Consider the following 25,054-nt stretch of genomic DNA (forward strand, 5'->3'; position numbering starts at 1 on the left):
CACATCACTTGGCATCAGGGAAATACAAATCAAAACCACAATGTGATACCACCTTACACCAGTCAGAATGGTTAAAATTAACAAGTCAGGACACGACAGATGTTGGCAAGGATGTGGAGAAAGGGGAGCTCTCTTCCACTGTTGGTGGGAATGCAAGCTGGTGCAGCCACTCTGGAAAACAGTACCGAGGTTCCACAAAAAATTGAAAATAGAGCTACCCTATGACTCAGCCATCGCACTACTGGGTATTTACCCCATAGATACAAATGTACTGATCTGAAGGGGCACCAGTGTTTATACCAGCAATGTCCACAAAGACTATCTATGAAAGGAGCCCAGATGTCCATCGACACATATTGAATGGATAAAGAAGACGTGATATATATAGATGGATAGATACATAGATAGATAGATAGCTAAGATGGAATATTATGCAGCCATCAAAAGTGAAATCTTGCCATTTACAGTGATGTGGATTGAAAGAGGGTATTATGCTGAGCAAAAAAAGTCAATCAGAGAAAGACAATTATCATATGATCTCACTAGTATTTGGAATTTAAGAAACAAAAGAGAGGATCATAGGGGGAGAGAGGAAAGAGGTTAAAAGAAGACAAAACTAGAGAGGGCAACAAACCGTAAGAGACTCTTAATCATAGGAAGCTGACTGAGGTTTGCTGGAGGGGAGGGGGGGTGGAGGGATGGGGTAATTGGGTCATGGACATTGAGTAGGGCATGTGATGTAATGAGCACTGGATGTTAATATAAGACTGATGAATGACAGACCTGTAAGTCTGAAACCAATGATACCGTCTATGTTAATTAAATGAATTTAAATATATGTTTTTAAAAAAAGGAGAGGACAAAAATAAATAAAATCAAAAATGTAAGAGGTGAATTAACAACCAACATCACAAGAACACATAGGATCATAAGAGAACATTATGAACACTTATCTGCCAACAAATAAGACAACCTACAAGAAATTGATCAATTGCTAGAAACATATAAGCTTCTAAAATGGAATGAAGAACAGAAAATTGGAACAGACCAATTACTAGCAATGAAATTGAATCAGTAATCAAAAACCTCTGATCCAAAAGATGAGGACTGGATGGTTTCACAACTGAATTCCACCAAATAATTAAGGAACATTTAATACCTATTCTTCTCAAACTATTCTAAAATACAGAAGAGAAGGATAAGCTTCCAAATTCATTCTATGAGGCCAGCATGACCCTGATGCTCAAACCAGATAAACACACTACAAAATAAGGAAACTAAAGGCCAGTATCTCTGATGAAACTAGATGCAAAAATTCCCAACAAAATTTTAGCAAACTGAATCCAACAGGGCATTAAAAAACAAAAACCATTCCCCCCGGTCAAGTGGGATTTCTTCCAGGGATGCGAGGGTGGGTCAATATGCACAAATCAAGGCGACAGATCATAGTAACAAGAGACAGAAAAACAACTATATGATCATGTCAATAGATGAAGAAAAATCATTTAACGAGGACAACATCTATTCATTATTAAAATGCTCAACGAAGTAGCAATAGAGGAAACATACCTCAACAGAATAAAGGTCAGCTATGAAAAACCCATGGCTAACATCACCCTCAGTGCTGAAAAACTGAGAGCTTTCACTCTAGGTTCAGGAGCAAGACAAACATGTCCACTCTCACCACATTTACTCGACATATTACTGAGTCCTAGACACAGCGATCAGACAAGAAGAAATAAAAGGCACTCATATTGGTAATGAAAAAAACAAAATTTCCCCCTATCTGTAGATGACATGAGACTATGACATGAGACTATACAGAGAAAACCCTAAAGACTCTACCAAAAAAACTCCTAGAAGCAATCAATAAATTCAGTAAAGCTTCAGGATACAAAATTTATATATGTTGCATTTGTATATGCTCCTAATGAAGTTGTAGAAACCAAAATTAAGAAAACAGTCCTGTTGACAGTTGCACCATAAAGTTTAAAATACCTAGCAATCAACTGAACCAAGGAGGTGAAATGCCTGTACTCTGAAAGCTATCCAACACTGGCGAAAGAAACTGAAGATGACAGAAGCAAATCCATGAGCAAATTCCATGTTCATCAATTGGGAGAACCAATATTAAAATGTCCCTGCCACCTGAGGGAACCCACAGATTTAATGCAATCCCTATCAAAATACCAACAGCAGTTTTTCACTCAACCAGAATAAAGAATCTTAAAATTTGTACAGAACACAAAGACCCTGAATGACCAAAACAATCTTGAAAAAGAACAAAACTGGAGGTATCACAATTCCAGATTTCAAGACATACTATAACTCTGTAATAATCAAAACAATATGACCTGGCACAAAAATGAATACACAGACCAATGGAATAGGACAGTCCAGAAATAACCCCATCTTTATATGGTCAATTCATCCATGACAAAGGAGACCAGAATACACAATGGGGAAAAGACTTGTCTCTTCAACAAATGGTGCTGGAAAAACTGGACGCCCACCCACAAAACAATGAAACCAACCACTTCCTTACACCACCCACAAAAATAGACTCAAAATAGATTAAAGACCCACATGTGAGACCTGAAACCATAAAATTCCTAAAAGAATACATGCAGTAATTTTTTTGACATCAGCTATGGGAACAATTTTCTAAGCTAGGTCTCCTCTGGCAAGGGACACAAAAGCAAAATTAATTAACTGGGATTACAACAAAATATTAACTTTTGCTCAGTGAAGGAAGCTACCAACAAAACACAAAGGCAATATACTGAATGCGAGATGTTTGCAAATGATGTGTCTAATAAGAAGTTAATATCCAAAATACATATAGAACTTATACAATGCCACACCAAAAAAACCCCAAAGTATCCAATTAAAAATAAGCAGAGGACATGAATAGACATTTCTCTCTAAAGAAATACAGATGGTCAACAGACACCTGAAAAGATGCTTACTTTCACTAATCATGGGGGAAATTCAAATCAGAATAAGATATCATCTCACACACATCATAAGGGGTAGAAGAAAAAACACAAGAAATAACAAGTGTTGTTGAGGATTGGAGGAAAAGGTACCCTCATGCACTGCTGGTGGGAATGCAAACTGATACAGCCACTACGGAAAACAAGATGTGGGTTCCTCACAAAATTTCTAAATACCATACAATCCAGTAATTCCACAGTGGGCATTTACCCAAGGTAAATGAAAACACTAATTTGAGAAGAGAGATGCACCCCTACATTAACTGAGGCATTATTACCACAGCCAAGATACGGAGGCAACCCAAGTGTCCGTCCATACATTAGTGGATATAGAAGATGTAGTATATATTCAATAAAACATTACTCAGATATTAAAAAGAAGTTGAGATCTTGCCATTTGCAACAACATGGATGGATCTAGAAGATATAATGCTAAGCGAAAGAAGTCAGAGAGAGACAAATACCATGTGATTTCACTCATATCTGGAATTTAATAAACAAAGAAAAAAGATGAATCCAAACAGACTCTTAAATACAGAGAACAAACTGATGGTTGACAGAGGAGAGGTGGGTGGGGGGATGGGTGAAAAAGATGAAGGGGATTACGAGGACACTGATGGTGATGAGCACAGAGTCATGTATACAGTGGTAGAATCATATTGCACACCTGACACTAATATAACACTTACTTATACATGAATAAAAAAAATTTAAAGAATAATGGCACAACAGATTTGTTGATTTCTTTATCTTGGAATGAAAATGTGACACATTTAGTTTCTGAAATCATTCATAAATTGGAAAAAAAAAATGGGGGTATTGTCCTATTATTGCCCCTATCCAGATATATAATTGAGTAACTATAGCAGGTCTGTGCAGTATAAGCCATTATTTCTTCCCCCCAAATGATTATGCCCCCTTGCATCTTATTCAGCAAATTACCTTAATTTCATACGCAAAAGGTCTCCATTTATGATTTCAAATGTGCAAACCTTAAAATTGCACACATAGGATATATACCTCTTTTCAAATTAAATGAAATGGGGGGGGGGAGTCTTATGTCTAAAATATACCTATATTTACTACATAGTTAAAATATCAAATGAAATACACTATGATGAAATGACATCACACTGATACAGATACATTCCTTTTTTAAATGACTAGTCAATGTGGGAAGATATTTTCACCTGTGTGGAAAAAGTTAGTAATAACCTACAACAACAAATCCTGAAGTTATACAAAGCTGCATTCTCCTTAGAAGGCCTATCTTCTTGTCTTACAAGTCACAGGAAGGAGGCATGACAGTATGTGTTATGAATGTACAACTTAGGAAGATACAGGGGTGCCTGGGTGGCTCAGTCAGTTAAGCATCTGCTTTTGGCTCCGTTCATGCTCTCAGGGTCCTGGATGGAGTCCTGCATTGGGCTCCCAGCTCAATGGGGACTCTGTTTCTCCCTCTGCCTCTCCCTCCTGCTCACACTCTCTCTCCCTAAGGAATAAACAAAATCTTAAAAAAAAAAACAAACAAACAGGAAGATATATGAATATATGTGAATTAGAAAATAAACAAAAGAGAAAAGTGAATAAATTGGAAATGTATGAATTGGTGGATGCAAGCACCATTTTTGGGTGTTATATGCAACTAATGAATCATCGAGCTTTACATCTAAAAACCAGGGATGTACTGTATGGTGACTAACATAATAAAAAAATATTATCATAGGGGCGCCAGGGTGGCTCAGTCATTGCGCATCTGCCTTCGGCTCAGGGCATGATCCCGGCGTTATGGGATCGAGCCCCACATCAGGCTCCTCCGCTATGAGCCTGCTTCTTCCTCTCCCACTCGCCCTGCTTGTGTTCCCTCTCTCGCTGGCTGTCTCTCTCTCTGTCAAATGAATAAATAAAATCTTTTAAAAAAAATAGTATAATAAAATAATAAAATAAAAATTAAAAATTAAAAAAATAACGTTTTTTCTTCCAAAACAGATTCAAAAACTCTGCTTAGTACAATCTTCTCCATATTTAGAAGTGTTCCTGATAATTTTTTTTTTTAAGATTTATTTTCTTTGAGACAGAAAGCAAAAGCCAGTGGACAGGTAGAAGGAGGGGGAGGAGAGAGAGACAGAGAGAGAGAGAGAGAGCGCGCACCTGCAGATTCCATGCTGAGTGGGGAAGCCCAACCCAGGGCTCAATCCCAGGACCCTAAGATCAAGACCTGAGCTGAAATCAAGTCAGACACTTAACTCACTGACACCCAGGTGCCTCTGACCTGGGGTTTTGAGGCCAAGTTTTCTCCTAGATTTCAAGCTTCATACCCTGTGTCTGAGCTCTCCAAGCTTTACCTGGGATCTATTGATGGTCTTTTTTTTTTTTTTAATCACCCCTGAGTGTACTTGTTTGGCCTTCAGGTCTGATTCAGATTCTTCCTGAAGGATCTGTGCAGTCTTTAGTCTAATTCCTGTCTGGAATGGGACTGCTCCTAATGGAATTGGGCTAGCCCTCAATCTGAGTCCTTTTAAAAGCAGACCCTTCCAGTGGGAACTCTGTCAGTTGCAATTGTGTAGGCTTTGGTCCTATTCCCCTTTGCAACTGCACTCTTCCCTTTGGGACTGTGCCTGTTGGAACTGCACTAGCCTTCAGTCTCTGGTCTGTTTGGGACTGAACTGTTCTCTCTGAAACTGGGCTGGCCTTTGGTATGATTCCTTCTGGAAACAGGATGGCCTTGAAATTCTTTTATAAGAAATGGGATCCCAGTCATCAAAATGCTTTAGGGCATTTCACCCATGGGGACACTGGATGGTTTTATGTTTAAAAATAGTCTTTAAATTTGTATGGAACCAGAAAAGGCCCCAAATCTCCAAGGAACTGCTGAAAAGGAAAAACAAATTGGGGGCATCACAATACCGGATTTCGAGCGGTACTACAAAGCTGTGAATTCAAAGACAGCATGGTACTGGCACAAAAACAGACACATAGACCAATGGAACAGAATAGAGAACCCAGAAATGGACCCTCGGCTCTTTGGGCAACTAATCTTTGATATAGCAGGAAAAAACATCCAGTGGAAAAAAGACAGTCTCTTCAATAAATGGTGCTGGGAAAATTGGACAGCTACATACAAAAGAATGAAACTTGACCAATCTCTCACACCATACACAAACATAAACTCCAAGTGGATAAAAGACCTTGATGTGAGACAGGAATCCATCAGAATTCTAGAGGAGAACATAGGCAGCAGCCTCTATGACATCGGCCAAAGCAAACTTTTTCATGACACATCTCCAAAGGCAGGAGAAACAAAAGATAAAATGAACTTATGGGACTTCATCAAGATAAAAAGCTTCTGCACAGCCAAGGAAACAGTCAAAAAAATCTAAGAGACAGCCCACGGAATGGGAGAAGATATCTGCAAATGATGCTACAGATAAAAGACTGGTATCCAAGATCTACAAAGAACTTCTCAAACTCAATACACGAGAAACAAATAAATAAAAAAATGGGCAGAAGATACGAACAGACACTTTTCCAATGATGACATACAAATGGCTAACAGACACACGAAAAAATGTTCAAAATCCTTAGCCATCAGGGAAATTCAAATCAAAACCACACTGAGATACCACCTTACGCCAGTTAGAATGGCAAAAATAGACAAGGCAAGAAACAACAATTGTTGGAGAGGATGTGGAGAAAGGGGATCCCTCCTACATTGTTGGTGGGAATGCAAGTTGGTACAGCCACTCCCGAAAACAGTGTGGAGGTCCCTTAAAAAGTTCAAAATTGAGCTACCCTATGATCCAGCCATTGCACTACTGGGTGTTTATCACAAAGATACAGATGTAGTGAAGAGAAGGGCCATATGCACCCCAATGTTCATAGCAGCATTGTCCACAATAGCTAAATCGTGGAAGGAGCCGAGATGCCCTTCAACAGATGACTGGATTAAGAAGTTGTGGTCCATATATACAATGGAATATTACTCCGCTATCAGAAAGAACGAGTTCTCAACATTTGCTGCAACATGGACGGCACTGGAGCAGATAATGCTAAGTGAAATAAGTCAAGCAGAGAAAGACAATTATCATATGATTTCTCTCATCTGTGGAACATAAGAACTAGGATGATCGCTAGGGGAAGAAAGGGATAAAGAAAGGGGGGTAATCACAAGGGGGAATGAAACATGAGAGACTATGGACTATGAGAAACAAACTGAGGGCCTCACAGGGGAGGGTGGTGGGGGAATGGGATAGACCGGTGATGGGTAGTAAGGAGGGCACATATTGCATGTTGCACTGGGGGTTATAAGCAACTAACGAATCATCGAACTTTACATCGGAAACCGGGGATGTACTTATGGTGACTAACATAATAAAAAATCATTAAAAAAAATAAAAAATAAATAAAACAAAATAAAATAAAATAAGGGGGCAATATGAGAAAAAAAAAAAACAAATTATGGTCCCTCTGGAGGCATATTTTTAAATAAATGGACTGACCTAACCTGAAATAATTGACAACTTCAATGGCCATGATGAGGAACTTTTGATCATCCCAACCTTAATTTTCTCACACCTGAATGGACTGCCATGGTTCTAAAATTGACAAAACAGGATACCGATTACAATAGGTATTTGGAAGCTGCCAAATGCTAACAAGAATCGAAAATTGCATCTCTCCAAATACAATTTGTAAACTAAATGAGGGGGCGACGGGGTGGCTCAGTCAAGTGAGAGTCTGCCTTCTGCTCAGGTCTTCATCCCAGGGTCCTGAGCTGAGTTCCCCATCAGTCTCCCTGCTCAGTGGGGAGCCTGCTTCTCCCTCTCCCTCTGCCTGCCACTCTCCCTGCCTGTGCTCTGTCTCTGTCAAATAAATAATTTTAAAAAATTAAATAAATGATGCAAGCATACAATTAAAGAGACAAAACAGGGCTTCTGAGTCCTCTTCTTCTCCTCCCCCACTTTCTTTGTCTAAGGAGGGGAGGCAACCACATTGTGCTCAGGCCACACCTCAGGCCCCACCTCCAGCACCATCTCCCTCTGTTATCTCTGCACCCTCTCATCTCCTCTGCTCACACACTCTTATCTGATGTGGGAAACAAAGACAGAAGAAAAATTGTTAAATTTCCTTACTTCCTAGAGCCCAAGTCCTTGAAACAGGCAGAGTGACATTCCTCTAGGGACTCAACTGCCTTGATGTTAATACTTTGCTAAGGCCTCTCTCCCTCTTTTCCTTTTACCAAACCTTCCTTTTCCTCTGAAGCTCTCTCTGCTTCCTCCTCTCCTAAACCTCTTGAAACCTGCCCCTTTGAAGTTAAATCTCCTGAGGATCTAAATAGATCCCACATTTCCAACTTTTTTTTTTAAAGGTTTTATTTATTTATTTGACAGAGATAGAGACAGCCAGCGAGAGAGGGAACACAAGCAGGGGGAGTGGGAGAGGAAGAAGCAGGCTCATAGCGGAGGAGCCTGATGTGGGGCTCGATCCCATAACACCGGGATCACGCCCTGAGCCAAAGGCAGTTGCTTAACCACTGTGCCACCCAGGCGCCCCCCAACTTTTTTTTTTTTTTTGACTACAGTTGACACACAATATTACATTAGTTTCAGGTGTACAACTTAGTGATTCTATAACTTTATACATTAGGCTATATTCACTACGAGTATAGCTACCGTCTATCCCATTACATCACTACGAACCATCATTGACTGTATTCCTTATGCTCTGCTTTTTATTCCCATGACTTACTCATTTCATTACTGGAGGCCTATATCTCCCTCTCCCCTTCACCCATTTTGCCCACCACATGATAGTGAGTGTGCTGTGGGCTCTCCTTTGTTACAATATGTAGATGATTGGCATCTCTGCTCCCCTCCTCACACCTCTTCACAGGAAGACAGCATCCACCTGGGAAAACTTTTGGCCTTAAAAGGGTCATGCAGTCTCCAAAGAAAAACTGCAGTTTGCTCAAACTCAGCTTAGGTATTTAGGTCACCTGATCTCAGAACAAGGACAGTACCTGGATCCAGGTAGACTCAAGGCATCCTCAATTTCCCACAACCTAAAACTAAGCACCAATGACCAGGCTTTCCTGGACTGGCCAGCTACTGTCAACAGTGGATTCCAAACTTCTCTTTTAAGGCTCAGCTGCTGTACATTTTACTAAAACATGAGAAACCTAACACAATTATTCAGAAAGAGGGGGATGACACCGCTTTGAAACTTTAAACAAAAGTCTACCATTAGCCCCTGCCCTTGGAACTCCTAATGACCAACTTCCCTTTTTCATCTCTCTGATACGGAAGGGAATGTCCTTGCAGTGCTCACCCCAAAACACAAGGACCACCATCATCCCACAAGGTATAAGAGTCAACAGGTAGATGCTATGGCTGGGGGATACCCGCCTGCCTCAGAGCCATTCCTGCCACTGCCCTCTGGGATAAGGCCACTGAAGAATTCATCACACCATCCCCTTTAACCATCGCTGCACCCCATGTAGTAGAAGCCCTTCTGAACTCTCCTCACACTCAACATTTTCCAGACAGTCACCTCACCTCCTATGAAATCCTCCTGGTACCACTCCTCACATAACTCTTTCTGGTTCCAAAAGCCTCAACCCAGCCACCCTTCTCCCCTCCTTCACAGATGAAACCCCCCCACAGCCACTTCACACCAACAGGTCACCTGTTGACTCCCTGTGACAATTTTCAGCAAACTGCTCTAACCAAAGCACACTTTTCATGCTTTCCTGATGGTTCTTACTTAGAGGAGGAAAATGATAAATATCTCGCCAGCTAAGCTACCACAACTCCCTTTGAGGACACTGAGGCAGCACCTTTCCCTCTGGCTACTTCAGCCCAGCAGGATGAGTTCTGTGTCCTTAAGGCAGCTTCTATTGTAGCCGAGGGCAGCACTGCAAACATGTAAGGTGATACTCGGTATATGCTTTGGATAGCTAGCTCATGGTTTTGGAATATTATGGAAGAAACGAGGTTTCCTTCCTTACAATGGGGATGAGATTAAAAATGGCTGCTAGGTCTAAAATTCATCAGATGCCATGCTTTTGCCTGCAGATCTAGCTATTATTAAGGTCCCAGGGATATTCTGCACTTGACTTTCTGGAGGCCAAAGGAAACCACCTGGCTTATAGTTCTGCCCAAAAAAAGCTGCTCAAAAGGACACCGAGAGCCAGACCTCTGTCATGTTCTGAAGGGATGTCCTACCAACTGACAATTGGGAAAAATTGAGCAGACATGGCCAAAAACAGGGCCCAGACAAGGAGAAACAATGTTGGGAATCTGATGACTAGTTGATAAAAAGAGAGAATTCTGGTTTGGATCAAATAACAATATGGCCATCTCCAAAATTCTAAAATTCCCACTCCTGACAACTGTACAAATATTAAACCATTGGTCTACTGACAAACTGATAGGGTTGATGAACCAGTATTGGTGGGGAAATGCTAAGAAGACTGCAGAAAGTGCCAACCTTGCTTGTCCCACTTGTCCAAAATACGATCCTGGAAAACAAATCCATACCTCCCCTGGGCATTTTAGACTGCTCAATGAACCATTTGAGATTTGGCAACTGGATTTCATGCAACTTTCTCATCTCATGGAAATAAGTTTGTGTTAGTCAATGTGCCTATGTTATCTCACTGGACCAAAGCTTTCCCTTGTAGAAAGGCCAATGACTCTTCTGTGGCTAAAATCCTGTTAGAAAAAATTCTCTCTCCGGGAAAAGCTCTCTTGAACACCACAATGACCAGAAAACCCATTCTACCGTGCAGGCATTTCACTGAGTTTGTGATCTTTGGCCGGTTTTACAATACTTTCATTGTACATTACTATCCCCTAACCTCACAACTGGTCCAACACCATAATGGCAACACTGGGGACCCAATTGGCAAAATCTGCAGAGACTTTCCAATGACCTGGGCCAAAGGCATTGCCAATACTTCTTCTAAATCTCAAGGCCATCCCCTTTGGAGCTCTGACTCCCAACCTTGGAGATAGTCACTGGATATCCATGCATTTGACCTCTGCCCCCTTTTGACCTGGAGTTGAGAAAAGGGGATATATTTCAATAATGCAAAGATCTAGTTGCTTCTATCAAAATGAACACTGTTGTAGCAGAGCAATCTTTTCAGTGTCCACTCCCAGGGGATAATTATCTTGACCATCACACCCTGCAAGCTGGGGATTCTTTCTCTTGGGAAAGACACTTCCACAGAGATTCTCTTCAACCTCCCTTGAGAGGACCTTATCGGATACTGCTAACCAAACCTTGTGCTGCCAAATCCCAGGGAATGGGCTCTTGGGTCCACGGGACACATTTAAAGAAGGCACCAGACCCTGACTGGACCTGGACACCATCTGGTCACGAGAACATAAATACTTCCCAAATTGAAAGAGAAAACATCTGGGGAGACAGCTTTCCCCCACATGTCCAGACCAGGCCTGCATTCCTTTTCTCACTGTTGCTCCTCCTACCTCTTTTGTGCAAAGAACATGCCTTTTTCTGCATTTCCCAGTCTCTTGCAAAAGGAGGAAACCTCTTTGGAGTATGACCTTTCCAGAAATAGCCTCATTTTTATCTTGTGAGCATTTCTAGAGTTTTAGAAGTTTCAGAATTCAAAAGTCTTTCTTTTACCTAAACTATTAACTGCACCCCGATTCCTTTTGTTTGTTTTTGTTTTGTTTTTGTTTGGTTTCTTTAAAGAAACAGAATTTTTAATTTATTAAAAACATTAAAGACAAATAAAAAAAAAAAACCATGCCGTGTTTATAGACAGAGAAATTCAAAATCATAAAAAAATGTCAATACTTTTCCAATTGCCTTGTATATTTTATGCAGCAGCAATTAATATCCCAATATGAGTTTGCAAGAAATATGACAGGCTAATTCTAAACTTGATACGGAAGAGCAAAGACCCATAGACAGCCAAGATGCTTCTGAAGAAAAAGGAAAGGGGAGGGCGCCTGGGTGGCCTCATTCGGTTAAGCATCTGCCTTCGGCTCAGGTCATGATCCCAGGTCCTGGGATCCAGTCCCACATCGGGTTCCCTGCTCGGCGGGAGTCTGCTTCTCCCTCTGCACCCCCTCCCATGTGCACAAAAATAAGTAAATAAAATCTTTAGGGGGGAAAAAAAGGAATAAGGAAAGGAGAACTGCCCCACCAGATATCAAGAATTATTATGAAGCTATAAGATTTAGGATAGGGTGTTATTCATGCTGGGAGACTAATGACTACCACTAGTGCACCCAGACCAGAATCACAAATGTATGAGAACTTCATCCATGACACAGGGGGCACTACAGATCACTGGGGAATGGTGTATGAAATACATGATGTCAGGACAACTGGTCATCCACATGGTAGATCTCTATCTCCTGCCATACACAAAATCTAATTTCCAATGGATTTACCGACTTCAAAATGAAAGATAAAACTGGTTAAACTTGCAGAAGAATATATAGAAAGATATCTTTATGATCCCAGGATAAGAAAATACTTCTTCACCAAGGCAAAAAAGCATTCTTCAGAAAGAAAATTGGTAAGCATGACAACGTTAAAATTAAGAATTTTTGCTGGGATGCCTGGGTGTCTCAGTCGTTGAGCATCTGCCTTCAGCTCAGGGCGTGATCCCAGAGTCCTGGGATGCAGCCCCACATCCAGCCCTGCATCAGGCTCCCTGCTCTGCTGGGAGCCTGCCTCTTCCTCTCCCACTCCGTCTGCTTGTGTTCCCTCTCTCACGGGCTCTCTCTTTCTCTGTCAAATAAATAAATAAAATCTTAAAAAAAAAAGGAAAAGAACTTTTGCTAACAAAAAGATACCTTAGAGAAAAATTAAATTAGAAACCAGAAAAAGATACAGGCGTCCCAGGAAACAAGAATATTTGAATGAAATCTTTGAATTATACTTTATCATTCAAACTCCAGCTAACTTTTATATGAAAATCAGGAACCAAACAGATTCTGAAATCTAGGTAGTCTTCATTATTTTAACTCAGCTATCTGAATTCAAAAACTGATAACAAAGAATGTTTTATTCATAACACGCACAACCAACCACAGATCAATATCCAGAATATTTGAAAAGCTAATTCCTACATAACAAAAAGAGAAAAGCAAATAGCCCAATGGCAAAACTAGAATTTTATGGAAGAAAAAAATCCTAGTGGTGAATAAAAACATGAAAAATGTTCAACCTCAATAATAATCATAAAAATTCACCTTAAGGCCACAAAGAGTAACCCTTTTACATTCATCAGGTTGGCAAAAAATTAAGCTTGGCAAGACCAGTTATTGGTGAAGATAGGAATTCTATGCAGTACTGGGACAAGAACAATTGGTACAACTATTTTGAAAGATACTCTGCATTATCTTGCAAAACTCTACACGTTCATTCTTACAAACCAGAAATTCCAATACTAGAAAATGTATATGCCCTATTGAAAATCTTGAACCTACACACCAGGAAACGTGTGAGAATGTCCGTTGCAGCATTGTTCAGAATAACAAAAAACTGGAAACAATTATTCACCAAAAGCAGAATAAATAAATGGTGCTATACTTATATAATTACATAGTTTGAACATCCGGATTCTAATCCAAATGCATGGTTTCTGAATTTATAACATAACAGACCATTACTGATAACACATGGAGTTTTAAACAGCTCTTTTGAGATAACAATACTGTTTTGAAATGTCCCGGAAGTATTCCTATTCTTGCAACAAGTTCTCTAATGCTTCATGTTCCCCAGTGTATCTGTATTCCCAGATGTACTCAGTGATTTCATTTAGTGCATTCTCGCAGTATTTCACTATTTTGCTCCCAGACACTTGAGGAAGACACTTCCAGGAGGCACACGTGACTCCGGATTTGCCTTCATAGGGAGAAACCTGTCTTCCTTCAGGTAAACAACTGCCAATAAATATTTTCAGTTGGCTCCTTTCAAACCTAGGGTCCTGGGTTAGAACCAACACATGGTTTGGAATTGTCATCTTGCTTTTGATTCTGTACTTGCTGTCTGTCAATCCTTTGTAGAAACAGTGTCCCCAGTGAGGTGATGCTGGCTCACTGGTCTCAATCTCGAGCAGATACAGACTTCACACAGGAAGTACATGAGAGTTTCTCCCTTCTAACCTTCCCAGTTCTTCAAGTGTCACTTGAGTAGTTTACAACTGTGATGCACATTTCCTCCAACATGAGACACGCCACCAGAAAAAGACCTTGCTGGCACTGAAACACAAAACCACTAAATACAAAGAACTTGACTGCTGATCAGAAATTCTTCCAGGGACACCTGGGTGGCTCAGTCGGTTAAGCATCTGCCTTTGGCTCATGATCCAGTGAGTCATGATCCCAGTATCCTAGGACTGAGTCCCACACTGGGCTCCTTGCCCAGCGGGGAGCCTCTTTCTCCCTCTGCCTGATTCTCTCTCTCTCTCTCTCTCTCATACACACACGCACAAATAAAATCTTTAAAAAAAATTCTTCCATGGAAACTTTTTTAAAGTTTTTTAAATTACAATTACCTCACAGTTATATTCATTTCAGGTGTGCAATCTAGTGATTCAACACTTGTAGGCAACACCTGGTGCTCATCACAAATGCATGACTTAATCCCTATCACCTATTGAACCCATCCCCCCAAACATCTCCCCTCTGATTACCAACAGGTTGTTCTCTATAGTAAAAAGGCTGTTTTCTTGGTTTGCCTCTTTTTTCTTCTCGCTGCTCATTTGTTTTATTTCATAAATTCCACAAATGACTAAAATCATATAGTATCTGTCTTTGACGGACTTATTTTGCTCCTCAAGGCAAATCTTGATCAGAACGGGGAAATGTGAAAAGTCGTAACGGGAAATGCCACAAAACAGTCAGGAGGTTTTGGCAGGGGGAGCTCGGACACACTATCACTCTGAATAAACTGGGGACCCAACAGGAAGACATGGACTTGACCTCGCACGTGAATACTCCACTATTCCAGCTACAGGAACTCTATTCTCATCTCTCCATCCCCTCCCCCCAGCCCCCACCTCCCAACAGGACTCAACCATGAGAAGCCACAATGATTTGAACTACCAGATGCCTCCAATGGACTTTTGGTTCCTAACAGCCTTCTAAACTGCCCCCTTTTCGCCTGAAAACAGTGAGCCTCTCTGATGCTCCCCAATGTGCCTAAGGGTTAGTCACTGCTTCTTTGTCCTACATTCTATTCTTCTTCCTTCCCAAACAAAACCAACTTCGGCTGATAAATCCCTCAGAGTTTCTACCTTTAAGGTTACAAAATGGAGGGCAGTTTGTGTTTCTACCTGGGTCTCAGGTTCCAGCAGAATTAGGGAAGTGGGACCCCAGCTCATTCTTTTAGGAAGTCCTGAGAGTCAGCAGTTAGTGCATTCAAGTCCCCACTGAAAGCGGCTCCCGTTCCTCTGAATTTGGCTCAGGATTTCTCCCCAGAAACAAGCCTGCATCTGTAACAAGCCAACCACAGCATCTCTGATGTGGTGTCGCAGGACCCCTCAAGCCACGGATCCCTGAGTAAAACAGGTCTGTTCAAATACCCGCAGGGAAAATGAGGACTGAACCAGGGGAACAGCCCTCAAAATGCAAGCGACTGTGCTACTCACTTACCAGCATGTCCTGGGAAGCCGCCCAGAGCTGCCCCCTCAGCACTCAGCCAACAAGGCAGCTTCTTCCTCTACCTCGGGAGGCGACAAGTTGCTGCAAAGGCCCCAGGGTCTTCCCAGGGTGGGGGCCGAACCTACTGAAATGGCAGCTTTGGCGCTCTATTCCCTGCAGCCAGAGAGGGGCCGGATCCTTGGGGGCCTTCCAGAGCCCTTCCTGCTCTGAGGCGCCCTGTGTCAGAAAAGGCCACGGCGCGCCCTCTGCTGGCCGTGGCTGCGCACGCAGAGAAACCGCCCCCTTCCTGTTGGAGGTGCGCGCGCGCCCTCTGCTGGCCTCCCTGGGAATCCCTGCAATGCTCAAAGTCATGACCCCTCAGATGGAGGGACAGAGGGTGCTCTGTTCCACCCAAGCCATCTCTCTCCATGATAGAGCCTAGGGTTCGGCCCCACAATGCAAAAGGAGGGGTCCCCATCTTCCCAAGGGAAACGTCCTCTGCACAGCTCTGCCCCAGAGAGGTCGGAGGTTTGGGCTCAGGGAAATCTGACGCCCTGGATTCCCGCCTTCTCCAGTCCCAACGCTCAGAGTAGCTACCTAGACCTCCTCCCCCCTGGTCCATGGTCCACCTCCACACACCTAGACCAGCAACTGCTTTTCATCCTTCCAACTCCTCTTTGTCTCTGCTTTTCTCTACCCCCTCTCCCTCTCTTGGTTCCTCTCACTTTCCAGGATTTGCCCAATCCCCCCACCACCCACTCAGTGTCCCTCTCCCTGACAGTCTCTTTCTCTATCTCTCCCCAGGCCCTCAGGCCTTCTGCTCTGTGCAGCCCTGTCCAGGACCACCACAGAGGACCACCTCTCCTGTCTCCCCCTCTCTCCTGCCATCATTCGGCCCTGGCCCTGCGCACAGGGCATGACAATCCCATTTACAAAGGCTGCTCAGGCTGACCTTGGCTGTAGCAGGGCAGTTACCCGCCTCTCCAGGGCAGAATGTGGACAGACAGACCTTGACACCTTGGCCCAGCCATGACCCCAAGGCTGCTGGAGGATGTCTTCTTCCACAACCTGGAGAGAAGGAGGGCTTTGCACGATCCAGGAGCTCTGGTGCAGAATGGACTGGAGTAAAGGACCTAAGAAGCAACAGACACATACACCCAACTCCTGCGTGGTGAGAGAGGAATGGGTCTCCTGTCACTGGCCTCTTCCCTGCCCATCCCTCAACATGGAAACTGTGGAGGATTATGGGGCATCAGGGGTCTTACCAAGAACACTGCCACCATCAGCGACCCTCAGAGCCCACCCGCTGTTGCGAGGCAGCTGGTGAGGTGAAACCAGTGCACAAAACCTGGATTAATGCAGGGCCTCCTCACCGGTCTCCCGGGGCCACTACTGACCCTTCATACATTCCTCACCATCACAACAGACCACTGCCTGGGGACAGACACCTATCCTGCTGATCACCACACACCCCCAAAACAAGCAGACACCATGTACTCAAGGGTATCTATCACCAGAGTTAATACAACCACCAACAGATCTAAATACAGGGTGTGTCCACCTGCCCAGAAGGACTGCTTGGGCCCCTTGCAGTAAAGATGCCACAAAGGGTAATCTTGCTACTATCCTCCATCACCACCACTGCTGCCAGTTTGTTTCTGTGTGTACAGGATTCACACTGTGCTCTTGGAGGGAATGACTGTAGGTCCTCGTGAAGGCAGACGCTGACACACAGACAGAACCGTGAAAGGTTTATTGGGGGGATACGAGGAGAGACAGAGCACAGGGGACAGGATGGGCAGGGAAGGCATTCAGACCATTAGGCTCATCTGACACCTTTACAACATATATACTCTGCATAGCCTGGTTGTTACCGCTCAGGGAGATCTTCAAACTTCAAACTGACTGTCCTGTAAGTCAAACAGATTTTGGATTATTTCAATGGGATCTTATGTTCTGCCATATGCAATTTGCCTCCTATAGTATATCTGAGGCCTTGGATGAACACCTGAGTGTGTGGCTGCCTCTGTGAGTCTATATGTAATAGAAAATAATTGTCTTCACATCTCAGACATCAATGTCTGAATGTACCCATTCTCAAAAGTATCTTTTATTTCCTTCTTGGCTAGGACCTGAAATTTAATAGAAAAAAAGGAGGTCATTTCTTTGTTGTTGAAATGAGGCTCGCTGCTATCTGGGCTGAGATGTTCTACTCCAAGTGAAATTTCAAGGTCTTAAATGAACACCTTTTGATGATCATCTGCATGGAGCTATTTTTTTAAACAGTGAGTAGGGTGAGTGGCCAAAATCCCAGATATTTGGCACATTCTTTTTTTTTTTTTTTTTTGAAACAGAGAGAAAAAAACAAAGACAGAGAAAGGGTAAACTTGTGAGCGAACAGGGAAGGCGGAAAAGGAGAGGGAGAGAGAGAAACCCTAAGGGTCTCCACACTCAGCGTCAAACCCGACCTGGGACTCAATCTCAGAACCTTGAGATCACAGCCTCAGCGGAAATCAAGAGTCCAATGTTTAACCGCCTGAGCCACCCAGGGGCCCCTGCAGATTCTTTATGTACTTCAACTCCTGTGCCTCTAATGACCTCAGAAACCAATATGCTCCCGGTTTCAAAGAAAACAAAGCTGAGGTTCTGAGTAGGCCCCACGGAGAGCTGGCATTCGGGCTGAGACATCAGCAACACAGGCAAATCCGCAGGATACTGTGGCAGAAGTTCTGGGAGATGCAAAGCTACAGGCAGGGAGGGGACTCAGATGCAGAGGGTGGTGACAGGGCTCGAGCTAGGGCGGCTCCTGGTCAACCCCGAATTCCCCACTAAGAGCCTCACTCAGGCTGAAGCCAAGGCAGCAGCTCTCTGATCTCAGTCCTGTCTTCACTTTCTCACACGGGGGCACACAAACTGAGGCAGACAAGAATCCCCAAAGAACCAAGTTAAATTTCCCACATCTCCACGGCATTCTTTCACACAGTTCAGAACTTTCAAAAATTTAGGGAAACAATAACCTTTATAGATTATGAATGAACAGCTTTATGCCAACAATGACATTTTCACGCAAATAACTGCATTATTCACACTGTGTGACAAACACACGCAGCAACTCGGTGTGGACCTCACTCTGCCTTCACACTCACTGCTTAAGCTGCTGGCCTGCCAGGAATCGCCTCCGCTCTACCTGAGAGAGACCATCCACTCCCCTGAGCACCTCCATCCTGCTTCTCATCCACAGTCTCCTGTTTCTGTGTGACCCACGGCTCCCTCTCCTGTCCTTCAGATACATCGCTGGTGCTTCCCTTATAAGGAACACAACGTCTGTGTGGTTTAATGAACGTGTCCCTCCCTTCTCTCAGACACCCTAAATTCCTAACGTTAAGAATAGACCTCATTCCTTCCAGAGCGCAGGATATGGTCTCAGATACAAACATAGTCTTCATTGAAAAAGTGTCTGTTCCTATCTTCTGCCCCTTTTATGATTTGTTTCTCGCATATTCAGTTTGAGAACTTCTTTGTAGATCTTGGATACCAGTCTTTTATCTGTAGCATCATTTGCAAATATATTCTCCCATGCCGTGGGCTGCCTCTTAGTTTTTTTGACTGTCCTTGGCTGTGCAGAAGCTTTTTATCTTGATGAAGTCCCACAAGTTCATTTTATCTTTTGTTTCTCTTGCCTTTGGAGATGTGTCATGAAAAAGGTTGCTTTGGCTGATGTCGTAGAGGTTGCTGCCTATGTTCTCCTCTAGGATTTTGATGGATTCCTGCCTCACATCAAGGTCTTTCATCCGTTTGGAGTTTATTTTTGTGTATGGTGTGAGAGATTGGTCAAGTTTCATTCTTTTGCATGTAGCTGTTCAATTTTCCCAGCACCATTTATTGAAGAGACTGTCTTTTTTCCAATGGATGTTTTTTTATTATTCCATAAAGTGGGAGACCATTTGGGAGTTGCAAAGCAGAGATGAGATCCAAACTATTATCATTATTTGTATGTCCCAGAAGACATTTTAGAGTGTCTTTCTACCACTGTGACACAAACAGTATTCTGGATGCTTATGATTCTACATAGACTACCATTTATTTCATAGTGGAGTCATGACAGAACATATCATGCAATGGGACAATCGAATAAGTTAGAATGCATTGTAACAAGGTCTGTAAGAAACTGTCTCCTTCAAGGTTTCCCTTATGTGCTGTTCTAATCTACACCCACTGAACTGCTACTGAAGCAATGGCATGCTCCCCCCACCCCAAAAGAGCAAAAATCTATGTAGATTTTTCATAATTATTATTACAATTATCAGCATACAATGAGCCACACATTATAGTGCTTAATATATTCAAGGTACTGTACTAACCAGCTTTATATGAGATCTCATTTACCCTCACCAATATCCCAGAGACACGTGTTTCCATTTTACACATGTAGAAACTGAAGTTCTTCACAGAGAAATTGACCCAGATTATGTAGCTAAACATAGTAGTAATCTTTTTTTTTCTTTAAGATTTTAAAGTAATCTCTACACCCAACATGGGGCTCAAACTCATAACCCTGAGACCAACAGTCACATGCTCCACTGCCTGAACAAGCCAGGAGCCCCTGTACCATCTTTATTTAAAAACAGATAAGCCTGGACCCCTGGGTGGCTCAGTCAGTTGAACGTCTGCCTTTGGCTTGGGTCATCGTCCTGGGATCGAGTCCTGTATCAGGCTCCTTAGTCGGCAAGGAACCTGCTTCTCCCTCTGCCTGCCGCTCCCCCTGCTTCTGCTCTCTCTGACAGATAAATAAAATCTTTAAAAATAAATAAATAAAATAAAAACAGACAAGGCCAACTTCAGAAACTACATACTTAACTACTACATTATGCTAGTCATATAGGTCTTAATTCCAAATGCTCAGCTTGAATTACACTCTTATTTTTGTAAAGAAAGGTAATAACAGGAAATGGTGTCTGTGACTATCTGTTCCAGTCTCATAATTTTAAGAAAAGCAAACATACAGGTCAAAGATACTAACCTTCCTTGGGCCATACTTAAGGAAATACCGAGCCAATTCAAGGGTTGTTCTAGCATCTTCTGTGGCATCATGACCAAGCCTATCTGGACACTGTATATCCTTCCTGGAAAGCCAAGATAAAACTGACACACTCGACAGCATTTTCAATGATAGGTTCTTTCAACCACCTCTAATATTCTGGTTCCATGTAAAATTTCAGCAATCTGATAATCAGATTTTATCACAATAATCAAAATTCCTTTATTCCTAAGTGCCAGGAGAGTACCCGGAGTGAGAGGCACTGACGATGTACAATGATCAGGAATGGCTTTGTCTACAGCAAGAGTATCATCTGGACAAAAGGCTACCCAGTAAAGGCTCTGGCCACTCCCCAGCCAACCCCTTGCCTCATTCTTTTAGATGTAACCACTATTTAAAGTTACCTTCCAGAAATCTTATATTTCCATGCAAGTGTCTATATGTACTTAAATTTTTTCTTGGTCGTTTTCAAAAACCTTAAAATAGTACATATGTTTGTGTCTATAAATTTATCTAAATCTAATCTATATCATACTGATATCTAGGCATATACAGATCTTGTTCTAAATCTCCATTTTATTCTTAGTACTTTAAGAGGTTTCCTTATTAGCACTTACAGATCCATCACATTCTTTTAAGAATAACAAAGTATTCAATAATACAGATAAATGTAATTTATTTAACCACTCCTATAGAATATTGGCAGTTTTTGGCTGTTTTAAACCATACTATAATGAACATCTTTGTACACATGTGTTTGTACATAATAGGATACATTCAATATAGAAACATTATGTTTTCAAATTTTGGTTAACTTTTCTGGCAGTTCTATCCAGTTCTATCCATCAACCTTCAGATATAAATGTATACCCCTTTCTGGATTCCCATAATTTCTTCATCTCTGAGTCATACTTCTCTGGAATTAGGATCCCAGGATTCATAAGAAATGAAAGGAATCATGTTTACAGACTAAGAGGAAGAACAGAGACCCTGAATTCTGCAATATGCATTAAATAAGAAATTATATGCTAACTTACATGCAACTTGTCAGGACAATATTATAATATGCAAATAACCTACCCCAAAATAGCTTTGGCTAAGAACTTTAGCTTAAATCTTCTGCCCTGCTCTCTGACATAAAGCAATGATGTATCAATAACATATGGATGTATCATCTGAGGAGGAAAGAGAATAGAATGAGTAGCATCCTGTGCTAAAGGAAAAAAACAAATGGGCTGGGGAATAGAAGAACCCAAGACTTTAGATTTGAAATAAATGGAAAAGGCATATATGCTGGAAAAACTAAGTCAGATACTCACTTTCAGTGCTCTGAGATCCAAGTCTAAGGAATGGCCCACTAACACAGCATCAGGAGGAAGCAGTGCTTTTAAATGTCTCTGTACATCTTTGAGTTTGGTTGTCACTGGGTTAAGAATCTTCTTTGTGATTCCTGAAAAGCTTTCAATAAAAAAAGAGAAATGGACAGGTCAGGATATTAATAGGTTTTCCTCCTTGAAAAGTCATTTCAAAAAGAATATTTTAAAAAATTAATATATGCTCAGTGTAAAAAGGTTGAAAAAAAAAAAAAAAGGTTGAAAATACAGATAAGCAAAGAGGGAATTTAAAATAACCCCAAATCCCATGAATCAGAGATGATCACTTTTTACATTTTAGTAAATATCCTTTCATATTTTTTGATACATATATTCATGTGTGTGTATATACACACACACACACATATATACATACACATACAAATATATATATATATATATGTATATATATACACACATATTTAAAGATTTATTTGAGAGAGAGAGAAGCAGAGAGAAAGAGAGAAAATCCTCAAGCAGACTCCCCGGTGAGCACGAAGCGTGATGCAAGGCTCGATCCCAGGACCCTGAGATCATGACCTAAGTCGAAATCAAGAGTTGGATGCTTAACCGAATGAGCCACTCAGGTGCCCCCATGTATATATTTTATTTTTATAAAAATGCAATCATAATGCATATTACTTTATAACACGATTTTATCATTTGCCATATATCAAGTTTTCACATCGATAAATTTCAACACATCCTTTTAAATGGTTAGAGTATTCCATTATATAGATTTCACATATTTTAACCAATCCCCTACTTTCAGATGTTTATATTCCCATATTTTTTAAATACTGTGACAAACACGCTATACATACATCTTTGCCACAAATGATTGTTCCCTAAGAATACTGTCTAATTATGTCTGCTAATAAGACAATCTTTATCACTATCATGGCCTCTCTGTGCCTAAGGTAAGCATGAATCCATAGATGCAACTTCAAGAGTAATGTTTTACTAGCTTTTCTTTGCCTAATCACTATAATATGTACATTCTGAAATTACAAGATAATCTTTAAAAAGACAGACTAAAATTTTTGAGCTTCCAATTTCTGTTATGGAAAAACTTTGTTTTGTTTTGATTTTTTGAGGTCAAGGCAGCTTAAGCTCTAAATTTGACTGCCAAATAGTGATTCGCAGATTTTTCCAATGAGGTCTTATCAGAGAGCAAAACTCCACCTGTTTGGAAGTTGCTACATAATGATTACAGCTGGGAGAAGATCTGCTTACTTAAGGTCACAGGAAGACTAGAGAGCAAGAAGGTTTAAGAGCTTTATACACTGACGTTGTGCAATTTCAGTTTTAAAATTTACAGTTGTGCTACCCCAGCCTTGTCTTTGGTAACACAGAAGTAGATTATACCTAAACAAACAGAAACTACAAACTATTCCTGTTATCACATTCCACTCTAGTCTGCCAGGGCTAGGGAGGGCAGAAGGCAAGGTGAAAAATACCTGGTAAGGTAGTCCAGAATCTTGTTGTCAGGTTTAACGAGTTCATCCATAACACAGCAGCCTCCTTCAGCAACCAGTGAGATGCGTGTTAGCTCTCTCCCTTTGGATGTGAGGCACTGAAAGACCAGGCCATAGTCAGACTGCTGAACTGCGGAAGCTCTTGCTTCCTCTCATTATTCACACTATCTCAACCGCCATCAGCTGTAATCTACTGGAGTCCCAGTGACAATGGCAGAGACTTTGCTAACTAGAGAGCCCAGTTTGAATGAAATTAAAGCTAGGCAGACTGCTGAACATTTCATCTAATTGCTCTGAAAAGGATGTGCTCAAGGAAGATGGGTGGAAATAACATCATTCATCATTTTACCATTTATTGTGTATGACATCCCAGTATTAGCTGAGTACCACTAGAAAGTAATTTTTTAATAGTGCACTCCATTATCATCTAATGCAATACTAAGCATTCTACATACAACACCTGATAATAACATGATGAGGTACCTCTATTATTATCCCCACTTCACAGAGGGAGAAGTTGAGAATGAGAGGTTACGGAATTTGTCCAATGTGACAATGCCATTAATAGGCAAGGCCAGGGGATACACAACCTGATGCGAGACTCAAAAACTTTAGTTCTTAGCTACTCATTAAGAAATGAGAGACTGGTACCTGAGTACTGACAGGGGATGCCCTGTCTTCGAAAGGAGACTTACTAATTAGACAAAGTAAAACACAAAGGGAGCTTGAGGGAAATTCTACTTCTAATCTTAACTGTGTGAAACTAAGCCAAACCAATGGTAATTGAGTCAAAGTCTTTAGGGAAACAGTAACAAAACACTTGTTCAAAGGACAGAAGGAGTAAAGTTAGGGTAATTGCCAGAGATTTGGTTAAACATAACAACTAGTTAGAAAACTTATGTGATATCTTTTCTTCATCCTGGAGCATATATCCAAGTTTTCTAAAATGTGAGTAAAAGGGTCTACTTTCAGTTATTTAAACTGAAATACTGGAACTAAATGCACTGGTTCACTGGTGCATTAGACTCAATAAATCATCTTCTACTAGACTCTAGTTTGTAATCCTCCAGTTGAAACATTAAAAGTAGTACTTACTATTTCACAGTCAAGTCCAAAGAGAGGACTGTTGTCTGTTATAGAACCATTACATTTGGTAAGTACAAAGTTTTCACAGTCAGGAAAACCTAGGAGGAAAAGAAAATATCTGCCTTTAAAACTAGAGATGATAAACATCATTCTTAGATTCATTCACCGAGGGAAAACTGAAATACTATATTTGCTAGTCACCTTCTCTGTTAGACACTTGAAATATAAAAATTATATGAGAGACAATGTCAGTCCTCAAGTTTTTCGCTTATGCTCATTTTTATATTATGGGAGAATACTACAGGCTGCCCTTATAGGGGATAATAGGGCCTAGACTTCTTGGCAGTTACCAAGTAACAATTTTTCCTCCATATAAGAAAAGAGATTATAACTAAATTGTAGCTGGGGCGTCTGGGTGGCTCAGTCAGTTAAGCATCCAACCCAATTTGGCTCA

The 25,054-nt window shown here is 41.4% G+C and overlaps 1 protein-coding gene across 1 annotated transcript in view; it reads right to left on the reverse strand.

The window, feature by feature from the left end:
- Positions 1 to 25,054, reverse strand: part of LOC123793863 (uncharacterized) — a 77,228-nt gene that overhangs the window by 30,656 nt on the left and 21,518 nt on the right. The window contains exons 7-11 of the mRNA XM_087865584.1: positions 24,610 to 24,698; positions 23,497 to 23,612; positions 21,983 to 22,121; positions 21,744 to 21,838; positions 20,646 to 20,748 (exon numbers count right to left, since the gene is read on the reverse strand). Coding sequence (XP_087721710.1) covers positions 20,646 to 20,748; positions 21,744 to 21,838; positions 21,983 to 22,121; positions 23,497 to 23,612; positions 24,610 to 24,698 — 542 coding nt within the window. The remainder of the gene's footprint in view (positions 1 to 20,645; positions 20,749 to 21,743; positions 21,839 to 21,982; positions 22,122 to 23,496; positions 23,613 to 24,609; positions 24,699 to 25,054) is intronic.

This window comes from Ursus americanus, chromosome 2 (genome assembly GCF_024610735.1).
Source record: "Ursus americanus isolate L20-20 chromosome 2, mUrsAme1.1.p, whole genome shotgun sequence".
Classification (NCBI taxonomy): Eukaryota; Metazoa; Chordata; class Mammalia; order Carnivora; family Ursidae; genus Ursus; species Ursus americanus.